General features: G+C 44.6%; 5 protein-coding genes across 5 annotated transcripts; 1 reads left to right on the top strand and 4 right to left on the bottom strand.

The window, feature by feature from the left end:
• Positions 1-2475: 2475 nt before the first annotated feature.
• LOC308623392 (histone H2B type 1-L) lies at positions 2476-4009 on the bottom strand. The gene has a single exon (XM_081245692.1). The coding sequence runs from the start codon at positions 3986-3988 to the stop codon at positions 3608-3610; it is 381 nt and encodes a 126-aa protein (XP_081101818.1). The 5' UTR covers positions 3989-4009; the 3' UTR covers positions 2476-3607.
• Positions 4010-4274: 265 nt separating this feature from the next.
• Positions 4275-4774, top strand: LOC308623391 (histone H2A type 1-like). Its single transcript, XM_081245691.1, has one exon. The coding sequence runs from the start codon at positions 4306-4308 to the stop codon at positions 4696-4698; it is 393 nt and encodes a 130-aa protein (XP_081101817.1). The 5' UTR covers positions 4275-4305; the 3' UTR covers positions 4699-4774.
• A 683-nt stretch (positions 4775-5457) lies between these two features.
• H1-5 (H1.5 linker histone, cluster member) lies at positions 5458-6273 on the bottom strand. Its single transcript, XM_081245690.1, has one exon. The coding sequence runs from the start codon at positions 6158-6160 to the stop codon at positions 5480-5482; it is 681 nt and encodes a 226-aa protein (XP_081101816.1). The 5' UTR covers positions 6161-6273; the 3' UTR covers positions 5458-5479.
• A 2287-nt stretch (positions 6274-8560) lies between these two features.
• On the bottom strand, positions 8561-8971 carry LOC308624321 (histone H3.1-like; the record flags this gene model as incomplete). Its single annotated transcript, XM_081247408.1, has 1 exon — positions 8561-8971. The coding sequence occupies one exon, from the start codon at positions 8969-8971 to the stop codon at positions 8561-8563; it is 411 nt and encodes a 136-aa protein (XP_081103534.1).
• Positions 8972-9837: 866 nt separating this feature from the next.
• Positions 9838-10149, bottom strand: LOC308623914 (histone H4; the record flags this gene model as incomplete). Its single annotated transcript, XM_081246692.1, has 1 exon — positions 9838-10149. One exon carries the CDS (start codon positions 10147-10149, stop codon positions 9838-9840), a length of 312 nt encoding a protein of 103 aa, XP_081102818.1.
• Between the last annotated feature and the right edge of the window lie 2389 nt (positions 10150-12538).

The raw sequence follows: 12538 nt of genomic DNA, 5'->3' as shown, positions 1-12538 counted from the left end.
AGTGTGCCTCTCAATCCTCATAGCCATCAGCATTAGCTGGGGAATTTCAAATACCCCAGATGTCCAGGCCCCTCCTCTGATAAACTGAATCAGAATCTCTAGGGGCAAAGCTCTGAAGTAATATATTTTTTCAAAGTTCTACCAGCAAGTTTGATGCATGATTAAAATTGGGAACCACTGGACACAAGAGGAGTGAGAAACTAGGAACGTAAAAGTGAGAGTGGCCCTTTGATTATTACCTAGTTACATGGATAATGTACCATGAGAAGAAATATGAGAGATTTTGCTCTCTTGGCTTGAGACAAGGGTGGAAATAAGGCCAGAAAAAACTAAAGAAGTTGGAGAAAGGTTAAGATTCAGGAGTGGACACATGTATTAAATGATGGGTATGGGTTTGATGTTTGAAAGAGCCTTATTTGTCAGTGGCTCTTGTTTGTGTGGTCCCTGGTGACCCCCAACTGGAAACAGATTCAAAATCAGTGATTCTTCCAGAGGAATTTCCTCAGTTCAGGAGGCTTTGGAGAAGAGGACTATTCTGGAACAAAAAGTAACTGTTGGGAGTAAAAGGCCTGGAGTTCCTGTATCTGTAAGGAAGGGTTTGGTACTTCTCCGGGGTCCCTGATGCCCTGACTTGGCCTGGTAGTCCTTCTCTCTAACCTCTCTGAGAGGCTTCAGCAAAGAAGTAAAGACACTTCCACACAGAGCACCATGCCCATTGTCCTTTTGAAGTCCAGGATCAGGGGTCAAAATGAGTCGCAGCTGATCACCCAAAACCCACAGCTTTCTGCAGCTACTAAGAATTTGAAACATAAGAATGAAATCCAAAGCCATTATACTGTCATATACGGTCCTACACATTCTGGAAGGCCCCGTTCCCAGCACCGTTTCCCACCTCCAGCTATTTTGCCACCTCAGACCCAGTCACATTGGCCACCTGCTGTCCCTTGTCTAACACTGGGTATTTCCCCCTTATCCCACATATACATTCGGGGTCTCTTGTTCCTGCTTCCTTCTGCCTAGAAGAATCTTCCCCACTCCCTCGTCTCTTCATCTTTGTTAAAATTTCACCTTCTTGATGAGCAGTCTGTGATTATGTTATTTAAAATGGAAGATACAAAACCATTCTTTATCTTCTTTTCTGCTTTGTTTTCCTCCCAAATGTTTAATGTTCATTATCTTCTGACACTCTTTTTTTGTTGTTGTTTTTGTTATGTGCGTGTCTGTTCCCACATTAGAAAATAAACTCTATGTGTGCATGACTTCCTTTCTGTTTAGTTCATTGATTGATATATTTCTGGCACCTAGAAGAGTTTATGGGACATAATATGTGCTCAACAAATATTTATTGAAAGAAAAAATGAACTAGAAAACACTGTACGGGCTGAACTTTGAGATTCAGTTTGATAAATGAAGATGACCTTAAGCCTTTCAAATGCCAAATAGATGTATAAGATTCCTTTTTAATATATACAAAATATGTGCATAATAATTCTTAGACATTCACAAAGCAGCCTCACTGATCCTCACAATAGTCATGTGACTAGGAATTGCTGTTATGCCCAGTTTACTGATAGGGAAACTGTGTTTCAGAGAAGCCAAAATCTTGGCCTCTTAAAATAAGTGGCAAATGTTTTAGGAATTGGTCTCCTGATTTCAAGTGTAGGTCCCATAGGCCAATCATAACAGTGGACACAGGTAATGTTGATTAAAAATGAATTATAAGGGAATTATCTGGTGGTCCAGTGGTTAAGACTCTGTGCTTCCAATGTAGTGGTTGGATATCTAGATCCCACAGGCCATGGCACGGCCCACCCCCCCTCAAAAAAATATTGTAAAATAAAATGCTAAATACTGAAAGAATACTCTAGAAATAAATCACACTTCCTAGGTCTAATGGAGATAAAGGCATAAAGATATAGGAAAGACTGGGAGGTCCCGGCTTGCATATAGACAGGGTGTATGTGTGTGGGAGAGGTTGAAATAAAAAGGAAAAAAACTCTGGAGAAACTTCAAGAAGGTAAAACAATGCAAGTTGGAATAATCAGAGAGGCGATTAGATTTGAGATTGGCTTTGCAGGACAGACAGGATTTAGATGGTAGAGGAACTGGGACTTAACAGAAGCAGAATGGAGAACGGCTATATGGTGCATTTCAGGAAATAACTGTATCTTTCTAGGCCTAATATTAGTCATGTCTTCACTACATCAATAACAATTCTAATTTCATATTCAATGTTAATTGATGTAGTAAAGAAATGAACTAATATTAAACTCCATAAATATTCTGCATGTTTCTAGTGACTTTTTGAGGCTACAGGGAAGGCAATCACTGGCTTTTGTCTACAGTTTTGGCTTAACTCTCCTTTGTTCCTGAGCTCATAAATTCAGCCCCAATTTTGTGCTTTCTATTCCCAGAAGCCCAAGGCCTCCTGTCCTTTAATGGGAAAAGATTGAATAATATCTAGAAAAACAGTAAAGATGTTGGCTTTTACTATCTTAATATCTGATAGTCTGTAGCATGCTTGGGACTTATATTTCCACACTGATTCTTGAGAATGCCTAATTAGCTCTGAAATACGGGCCTAAACACTGGGAGATTGCGCTTCCCCCTTGGAGAAAAATGCCACCCTTCAGGTCTCAAAGACTGCCTTTTCATTTAGAGTTTCTCCCTTATTACAAGGGGAAAAAAGGTAAAGAGAAAACAGAGTGAGATGAAATGTGGAGCTGATTCAGAAAAGAAACGGATACTCTATAAATTCTTTTTCCCAATTAAAAAATTTGACCATGTAAAAATAATAGTGAACAGAAATGCCATTCCCAAAAGGGGTGACACATTAAAACTCAAGAATGCAGCAGGATCAAATTACATGAAAAATCTAAAGGGGACACAACCTGCTTGTTTTCCTTTAATTCATTTTTTGGGGTGATATTTACAAAGCATGGTGAGGGTCAGGGCATGGAATGGCAAGTGTACGACTGCTGAAAAATGATGTAAGATAAGTAAACGTTCAGTTAAAGAGCATTTGAGGGGGCCTCCCTTCCCTTCCCTTCCCTTCCCTTCCCTGGTGGCGCAGTGGTTGAGAGTCCGCCTGCCGACGCACGGGACACGGGTTCGTGCCCCGATCCGGGAGAATCCCACATGCCGCGGAGCGGCTGGGCCCGTGAGCCATGGTCGCTGAGCCTGCGCGTCCGGAGCCTGTGCTCCGCAACGGGAGAGGCCACAACAGTGAGAGGCCCACATACCGCAAAAAAAAAAAAAAAAAAAGAGCATTTGAAATTCGCTAGCCACTAACTTACTCAAAGATTGATCCTCAGAGTAAAGCTGAGCTGGACGGTAAGTGAAATAAGCACAATAAAATTCGTTTTGGGTGATGGCTGTAACATGTACAACTTGTTATCAGATCATCTTATTTGAAATGCCACAAACCCAAAATATAATTTGTTTCACAAATTAAGCAGCATTTACTAAAGGCTTCAGATTAATATTGCTTTTGTCTACCTCTAAAGCTGTTTAAACTAAGTGCCAGTTCTCTTTGGAAAGCGTGGATGGCTCTGAAAAGAGCCTTTGGATATGACGGAACCTGATCAACTGCTTTGCAGCCAGTGGCTCACTTGGAGCTGGTGTACTTGGTGACAGCCTTGGTGCCCTCAGACACGGCGTGCTTGGCCAGCTCCCCGGGCAGCAGCAGGCGCACGGCCGTCTGGATCTCCCTGGAGGTGATGGTCGAGCGCTTGTTGTAATGAGCCAGGCGAGACGCCTCGCCCGCAATGCGCTCGAAGATGTCGTTAACGAACGAGTTCATGATACCCATGGCCTTGGACGAGATGCCGGTGTCCGGGTGGACCTGCTTCAGCACTTTGTACACGTACACGGAGTAGCTCTCCTTGCGGCTGCGCTTGCGCTTCTTGCCGTCTTTCTTCTGAGCCTTGGTCACCGCCTTCTTGGAGCCTTTCTTCGGGGCAGGAGCGGACTTAGCAAGCTCAGGCATGGTGAAGTGGCGTTAACAAAATCCTCGAGAAACAAAGAGTGAGCAACGGGCGAGGCGAGTCCGATTCACTTACAACTGCATATTCAAATGAGACTTAGTAAAGTTCTATGTCTGATTGGCGAATACTGGTAATGACGTCATTAAAATCTTGTCCAATCAGAACGCGCATTTAAAGGACCGACACGTCTCTTTTAAAACGGAATTACTACTTTACCCAATGGAATAGCTTCTTTTTCGCGCCCAGCTGCAGCTATAAAATATGCGATTTTCTCCTTTCCCTTTAGTTGCTGCTGGTGTAGGCTTTAAAATATTGCATTATGTCTGGACGTGGTAAGCAAGGAGGCAAAGTTCGTGCCAAGGCCAAGACTCGCTCTTCTCGCGCCGGGCTCCAGTTCCCCGTGGGCCGAGTGCACCGCCTGCTCCGCAAGGGCAACTACGCCGAGCGGGTCGGGGCCGGCGCGCCGGTGTACCTGGCGGCAGTGCTGGAGTACCTGACGGCCGAGATCCTGGAGCTGGCGGGCAACGCGGCCCGCGACAACAAGAAGACGCGCATCATCCCGCGCCACCTGCAGCTGGCCATCCGCAACGACGAGGAGCTCAACAAGCTGCTAGGCAAAGTCACCATCGCTCAGGGCGGCGTCCTGCCCAACATCCAGGCCGTGCTGTTGCCCAAGAAGACCGAGAGCCACCACAAGGCCAAGGGCAAGTAAGGCCTCAAGAGCAACGCCTTCGAAACCAAAGGCTCTTTTCAGAGCCACCTACTTTTTCTGCGGAGGAGCTGGGACAGTAGTTTCACTTAATTCCATTGTCATAATTGCCTGGGGAAAAGAAATTACTTCATGTAGTAATTTGGCAAGCAAACTTTGAGCCATTTTTCGGACTCCTAGTCATGTCCTCGGAATGTCAGGAAGAAATCAAGAGCTTTGGTAAGGAAGTAAGTGCAGTGTCAAGATGTAAAATTACTCGACCTCTGCCTCTGCCAGTGCTAAAGTTAAGCTCTGTGACTTGATTCCTGCAATATCAAATTTAAAATAGATGCCCAGGAAATCTTTTGTTGAGCTTAAAACAATGTGCAGTGAATTAGGTGGGGCATAAACCGGAATAAAAACGTCTACCATTTGAACAGAAACAGTTGACCTATCTGAACGTGACGCGGGCTTTTTAAAAGTTCCTTGTAGCGAAACACCCAGGAACCAAAATATCTTAAAATGGTCAGCAACTCACATTTAAGATGTTTGTGGACAATTTTGCAGGTTACTGGATCCAGGTCAAATTTCTAACTTTGTTGTATTTTAAAAGGAATATCATGTTTTTCGCTTTGAGTTCCAAGCAGGAGGAAAGGTGAAAACATTTAGTGGAAGTAGAGGGCAATTTTTCTTGGCGACCGGCCGAGAATAAAATATATACCTTACTCAGTGCACAGCTGTTTTCAGAGATCTCTGGGTGGCTCTGAAAAGAGCCTTTGGGGTTTGCTTCTTAAGCGCCAACTTTCTACTTCTTTTTGGGAGCCGCCTTCTTTGCCTTTGCAGCTTTGGGTTTTGCCGCCTTGGGCTTGGCAGCTTTGGGTTTCGCCGCTTTTGGCTTCACTGCCTTAGGCTTAGCGGGGCTCTTAGCAGCCTTCTTCGGCTTTGCCGCGGCTTTGGTTTTCTTGGGACTCTTGGCCACCTTTTTGACGCCAGCGGCTGCGGGCTTCTTCGCCTTCTTAGGAGTTTTCTTCACCGCCTTCTTCGCTCCCGCAGCCTTCTTGGGCTTCTTAGGGGTGGCCCCCGCGGGTTTTTTGGCTTTAGCAGCCCCCGCCTTCTTGGCCTTCGGCTTGGCTTCCCCGGTGGGCGCCTTCCTATTGAGCTTAAAGGAGCCGGAAGCACCCGTGCCCTTGGTCTGCACAAGGGTACCCTTGCTCACCAGGCTCTTGAGACCCAGCTTGATTCGACTGTTGTTCTTCTCCACGTCGTAGCCGCCAGCTGCTAGCGTCTTCTTGAGCGCTGCCAAAGAAAGGCCATTGCGCTCTTTGGAGGCAGCCACAGCCTTTGTGATCAGCTCGGAAACTGGGGGCCCGGTCGCCTTGCGCTTAGCCGCGCCACCGCTCGCGGATTTCTTAGTAGACTTCTTCTTGGCAGGAGATTTCTCCACCGGCGCCGGGGCAGCCGTCTCAGCAGGAGCGGTTTCCGACATGGCGATGGGAGAAACTGCTAGAAGAAGAGAGATTCAAAACCCAAACAGCAAGTTTTGCAATGCTACCTTGCTCGGGCCCGGGGCTTATATAAGCCGGTGCTGCCCTGTGATTGGTGGAGCGTCCGATCCACCGCCCTCAGGCAGCCGGCTTTCGTGGTTGGACTCCCAAATTGTGTTTGTTAGTCCCAAAATTTGATTAAATGCTAAAAACAGTGGTACAGAATTTGACTCTTTGAAGCTCCAAAGGAGGAAAACAGCCTCCATGTTCACATACTTGTTTGTGTTTTTATGAATCACGCTCAATTAATGAAAGATATTTTTAAAAATCCCTTCAGCTTTTCATATGTGTGCATCGGGCGTAAGGCATCGAGCTAGTTAGTTGCATGTTGCAATAAATTTTTACTAAGTACCAAGTGAACGTTTTTTAAAAGGCTTTGTCCCTAAGTTCGGCCTTTGATTTTTGCAAGAGGAAAGACACTAGGTTCCGTGGTTTTGCCATAAACTTTGTTTCAAACTGCGGCAAGTAACACAGGCGCAGGACAGCTGGTTGCCTACAGCCCCAAATTAACCATATAGATCTTACTTTAAAAACCGGTTCTGCCTCCCAAGGAGTTTCCACGTGCCACTGTCTTTAGAGAATGGGATTTTGCCGCTAGGAAAAGTTCTGTTGCCAAAGTGACTTCTTCCAGAAGGAATAGAAATTGCTTTGGCTACAGGATCCAATGACCTGCATTCAAACAAATTTGGTTTGTTTTTGATTGAGATGCTTTCTTTCTTTAATTCCTAAGCGAATCCAATAAAATAAGAACAAAGAAAAATGCTTAACCCCGATAATGTATTTTAGAAAAAAACCCTGAAACCTGCTAAAAATTATTCAAGGTCTTCCAGTAGCCCTCGAAAGCGCAAACTGTTTAGATGGCGTGGGACTTTGTCCCTCTTTCACGGTGCTTTTCCCAATGCTCTCAAAGTCCTTACCTCCATCAACATTTAACAAATTACACGGTCAAAACACCTTCTTTTGTAGGACATCACTGTGGATATTTTTGTGTGTTTAAGTGAAGATAGACCTGTATCTTCCAGTGAAATAATTGGCCACTGACTATAAGTGTGGACTGGCTCTTAAGGGACTGGAGGTTATAGAAGTTTAAGAGAATTCAGGAAAACATTAACATCCAAGGGAACTGAGGCAATGACCAGGAAGTGGAATGGAGGATGAAGTTTGCTATTTATTGGGAGGTGGGAGGGGGAGGCATGGACAGGATTTTGTGCCTGGATGGGGTGATGATTAGGATCTCTCATGCAATCAACAGTCAATTCTCCCCTGTGAAAAACTGTAGGCCAATACACTTCATCTCTTCAGGAGCTCCTGGAGTTGAAACTATAGCCTACTATGGCCAAATCTAGACAGTGGCCTATTTTTGTATGGCCGTCGAACTGAGTTTTTCTATTTTTAAATTGTATTTTAAAAAAACTGTGACAGACTATATGTTGCCTGCAAAACCTAAAATACTTACTATTTGGCTCTTTTGCTGTTTTGTATTCCTTCTCACAGACACAGTTCATGGTGCGTTGCTACAGGCCTGCCTCTTTCAGGACTATGCAAATAAAGATCTAAAGAAAAGATCTTAACAAGAAAATGTTCCAACTAAGTATTTCCCCCTTTTTCAATCACAAAACTTTCAGAAAATTGGGGGAGAAGGTTGGGGGAAGTCATGCTTTACAGGAGAGGAGCACAATAAATAAAAAGAGCTAACATTCATTGAGCATTTAAGTGTCAGGAACTAGTCTAAGCATGCCCTACAAACTAATTCGTCTGCTACATTTTACAGCTGTTCTAGGTGAGTCCCAGAGAGAAGATGAGTAATTTGGCAAAGACTATACAGCTAGTAGTAATTGGCAGCTGTGAGGCTTGAACCTCGACCATTTCTTTCCGCAACAGGAAGGCAAGAGGCGCATTTTCTGAAGTCAAGGAGCTAGGGTACTTAGCAAAAACAAAAAACAAACAAACAAAAAAAACCCTTCATTTGCCAGTTACACAATTATCCACAGAAACCAATAAACTTTCACAAGGTATGGGCCAGTTTTTCTTCAGTCGCTTCGTGTAGCCAAAGGTTTAATGGTTGTTATCACTTTAAGTACGCTTCCCCAGAAACAGCTCAATAGGCTGACTAGCACAGAATACAGTAACCTCCGTCTGCAGCTTAATCTCCGAATATGCAGCACTCAAGTGGCACAGTAACAATTTGAGCCCACAACAGATATTTCATCAAAACCCTCCTGCCATTTTTCTTTTGGGGGTAACGTATCCTCTAGAATGAACAGTTCCTTTTTGGTGACAGTTGAGGGGCTCTGAAAAGAGCCTTTTCGGATGAGGTATATTAATAGAAGGCGGTGTAAGTTTTAAACCCTTTCACCCCGAATGCGGCGGGCGAGCTGGATGTCCTTGGGCATGATGGTGACGCGCTTGGCGTGGATGGCACACAGGTTGGTGTCCTCGAAGAGCCCCACCAGGTAGGCCTCACACGCCTCCTGCAGCGCCATCACGGCCGAGCTCTGGAAGCGCAGGTCGGTCTTGAAGTCCTGCGCGATCTCGCGCACCAACCGCTGGAACGGGAGCTTCCGGATCAGCAGCTCCGTGGACTTCTGGTAGCGGCGGATCTCGCGCAGGGCCACCGTGCCGGGCCGGTATCGGTGCGGCTTCTTCACACCGCCCGTGGCCGGCGCGCTCTTGCGGGCCGCCTTGGTGGCCAGCTGTTTGCGCGGCGCCTTGCCACCAGTGGACTTGCGAGCGGTCTGCTTAGTGCGAGCCATGCATAAGCGGCGCGAATTACTTTAACAGTAGTAAGAGAACCAGTCGTCCCAATATATATAGGGACCCTCGCGTCTTGATTGGACAATAAACTGATGCCTCCCTCGCCTGTCCCGTCCTTCCCCGCCCACAGAATTGGTTCTAGGCTTATTCCTCAAAGAAAAGGAAGCGTTTTCCCGCTTCTACTTCGGTCATTAGGATAATATACAGAGGAGATATCTTGTTGGCTTTAAGACTGCAGGATGCATCAAAATTCTTAAAGTGTTATCTAGAGAATCTCAAAGTGCCTTGCACTATTTTAAATACAGTACAAGATGTCATGATTGGGTTCTTGACAAAAATAGTTTACTGAATAACATAAAAGGGAACCAGCTTATGATAAATGGAGGCATTGAAAGTCGAAATCCAGCCATGTTCTATGCCAGTGGTCTCAAACTTCAGCGTGCTTAAGAACCTCTCAGCTTATTAAAACGAGGGTCGGCCAACTTTTTCTGCAAAAAAGATATAGTAGTATTTTAGGCATTACTCGTCATACTGTATCATTACTTTGCCCTTGACGTGGGAGTGCGAGCGCAGTCGACATAGGTTAAATGAGCCCAGCTTACACTAAACTTCTGTAAAAACTGGCAACTCAGCAGTTATCAGAGAATTTGCCACTGCAGGTGGAAAGGCTGACGAGGGTCTGGGGACTGCGACAACACGCAAGTTACTTAAACTTCAAACTTTCAGCCCCCCCCCCAAACCACCAACCCAACACAACTACTCCAAAATACTTCAAATGCGCCTTAATGCCTACAGCTCTTTAATAGATTTCGTGGGTGGCCCTAAAAAGGGCCTTTAAGCGACATTATGATGCCTTGGAACAACTCTAGCCGCCAAAGCCGTACAGAGTGCGTCCCTGGCGCTTGAGCGCGTAGACTACGTCCATAGCTGTGACAGTCTTGCGCTTGGCATGCTCGGTGTAGGTGACAGCGTCCCGGATCACGTTCTCCAGGAACACCTTCAGCACCCCACGGGTTTCCTCATAGATGAGGCCGGAGATGCGTTTCACCCCGCCACGCCGAGCTAGGCGTCGGATAGCAGGCTTGGTAATCCCCTGGATGTTATCACGAAGAACCTTGCGGTGGCGCTTGGCACCTCCTTTCCCCAGGCCCTTCCCACCCTTACCGCGCCCAGACATCTCACCAATTCGATCAAATACAATGCTCCAATTCGCAAAGGCGGTGTTTTATATAGTGGTATATCGGACCTGGTTGGGAACCCCTCACGCCAGCTGCGTCTCTTCAGGGAGGTTCCAGCCCCGAAGCCCCGCCCACGTTTTCAGCAAACTGGAAGGGGCGGTGCTTAAACTACTTGGTCAGACCCGGTGCCTAATAAAAATCCCTCAGCCCAACTTCTACATTGTGTTGAGCTCGCCCGCCCCTGGAAGACCTTTCTTTTGGTTTGGTCAGGTCTTACCGTCCGTTTTGTTTTGTTTTCTGCCATCTCTTAGCGACTTGTGACTGCTGGAATGAAGGGCGCATCTCAAGAGCGATGATTGTAGGCATTTGGGAGCTTTTGTTGAAACCTCGTGGCTGGCCGCCTGATTATAGATAGCTTCCAGGTGGGGTTTTTCGCCGTTCTCAGCGTCGGTGCTCTCCCCTTTTCCTTACTCATCCTATCACCTTACTTTCCCTTCCCTCACTGGCTGCCACATTTTGGAGGGTAGTACTGGCTTTTTCAAATTTTCTTCACCTCACTTAGAAACACTTCAGGAAGCTGTTTGAGGAAGGTCATCTTTTACCTGTAGTTTCCTTGGTGAGTCCATGAACAAGTAAAAATGCCTCTCAGGGATTACCGCCCTTCCCCCCACCCCCCTCGCTTCTCTCCTTTGTTGAACTGAGAAATCAGGTGCACCCAAAAACTCCATGCCTTTAATTTACAAATACAGTTGCCTTGCCAATGCTTTGCCCTGGAAATATTTATATTCACATCCATGTGTCCCAAAGGTGTGATTCTCTTTGTTAAAATAGTTTGTTAAGTTTCTTCTCCCACCTTCATGGAGGAAACAAACTGACTGCAGATTTCTCAGCTTAAAAAATTTGAGTCTTTTAATAATTTATAATGGCAAAGAATCTGAAAAAGATAGATATCTGTATGTACATAGATATATAGATATATTTGAATCACCTTGTACACCTGAAACTTACATAAAATGTAAATCAAATATAATTCAATAAAAAAATTAAGTTTGAGAATGTTATCTTATTTAAATTAAGTACTGTTCAAATGCTTCCTTTTTGTCTTTCTCAGCAAATAATAATGATATTGCCTGATAAATTCTTGTTGAATAATTGGGACAAATATTTAGGAGTTGTTTGTTTGTTTGTTTCTCACATTAGGAGAGATATTCTTTTCTGAGAGAAATGTTGGCAATGCTTTACAGTCCATAGAATTCCTCTCCCTTCAATCAGATGAATAAATGAGGTAGGTTTACTTGCTTTTCCAATGTTCTGAGGGTTGCTACTGATTCACACTTGTCTGGCTGACAATTCTTAATGTTCTTAGTTCCAAGTGTTGGGCTCAATCCTTTCCATTATTACTGTATTTTCAATTTGATGTGCCACACGTTTATTTTCTTGACAGTTGATTTTGTTTTCTCTGTTTTGCTTAAACCTTTGGAATTAGCTGGTAGATTGTGTTTACATCTCTTACTTTTCTTTTTTGTTTTTAATTTTTTTCTTTTATTGTTCTTCGTTCAAAATTAGTTTACTGACTAGTAACTAGTACCTTTCCTAATTCTCATTTCTCCTGTCCCCAAACACACACACACACACACACACACTAATCCGAAACACCACTAGCCATTTGGAGTCTTTTCAAATCCATGAACTTAACCTCTCAAATCTTTCCTTCCATTCCATACAGTCTTATTTCTCCACATAGACTGACCTTTTACCAGGTCGGAACCTTAATGGAAGCATAAAGTTTCCCTTCTTTCTTGATCCTACCTCAAAGCAATCACCATCCTTGCTTTCATCTTTAAAGTTTCCTTAAGCATTTATGCCTCCATGCACTATCAAGACCAATTTAAAAAATTTGAAGATGCAGAATCTACTGCCCTTCCTGGCCTCTTCTTCTCTTCATCTTACTACACCTTCTTTTTATTTATTTATTTACTTCTGGCCGTGCCAGGAGTCTTGCAGGATCTTAGTTCCCCGACCAGGGAATTGAACCCGGGCCACAGCTGTGAAAACACTGAGTACTAATCCCTGGACCACCAGGGAATTCCTCACACCCTCTTTCTTGAAGTTCACTCTGCCCTGTTCTTGTCCGCTCATGGCTTGAAATCTGATTTGCAAAACCCTTTAAGAAACCCCTTACTTTCTCCTGAAACTCTCTCAAAACCTAAATGTATTCTCTAATATACACAGCTTTTCATGCCTAACACTCCCTCCTTGTTTTATATAATGTCCTACCTTGTTTCCAAATTTTTATAATACCATGGTCTTTATAGTCCCTTCTAAGTGTCTCCTCATTTAGCTAGATATCATGCCTGAAATATATCAAACAATAGCTGCCAGAAACTC

This window comes from Mesoplodon bidens (assembly GCF_964165515.1).
Source record: "Mesoplodon bidens genome assembly, chromosome: 10".
In the NCBI taxonomy this organism is placed as follows: Eukaryota; Metazoa; Chordata; class Mammalia; order Artiodactyla; family Ziphiidae; genus Mesoplodon; species Mesoplodon bidens.
The sequence above is the reverse complement of the archived record's forward strand: the minus strand, read 5'-3'. Positions and strand labels throughout refer to the sequence as shown.

Coding starts and splice junctions, on each gene's coding strand:
- LOC308623392 (XM_081245692.1), bottom strand. CDS start 3,988: ATGCCTGAGCTTGCTAAGTCCGCTCCTGCCCCGAAGAAAGGCTCCAAG.
- LOC308623391 (XM_081245691.1), top strand. CDS start 4,306: ATGTCTGGACGTGGTAAGCAAGGAGGCAAAGTTCGTGCCAAGGCCAAG.
- H1-5 (XM_081245690.1), bottom strand. CDS start 6,160: ATGTCGGAAACCGCTCCTGCTGAGACGGCTGCCCCGGCGCCGGTGGAG.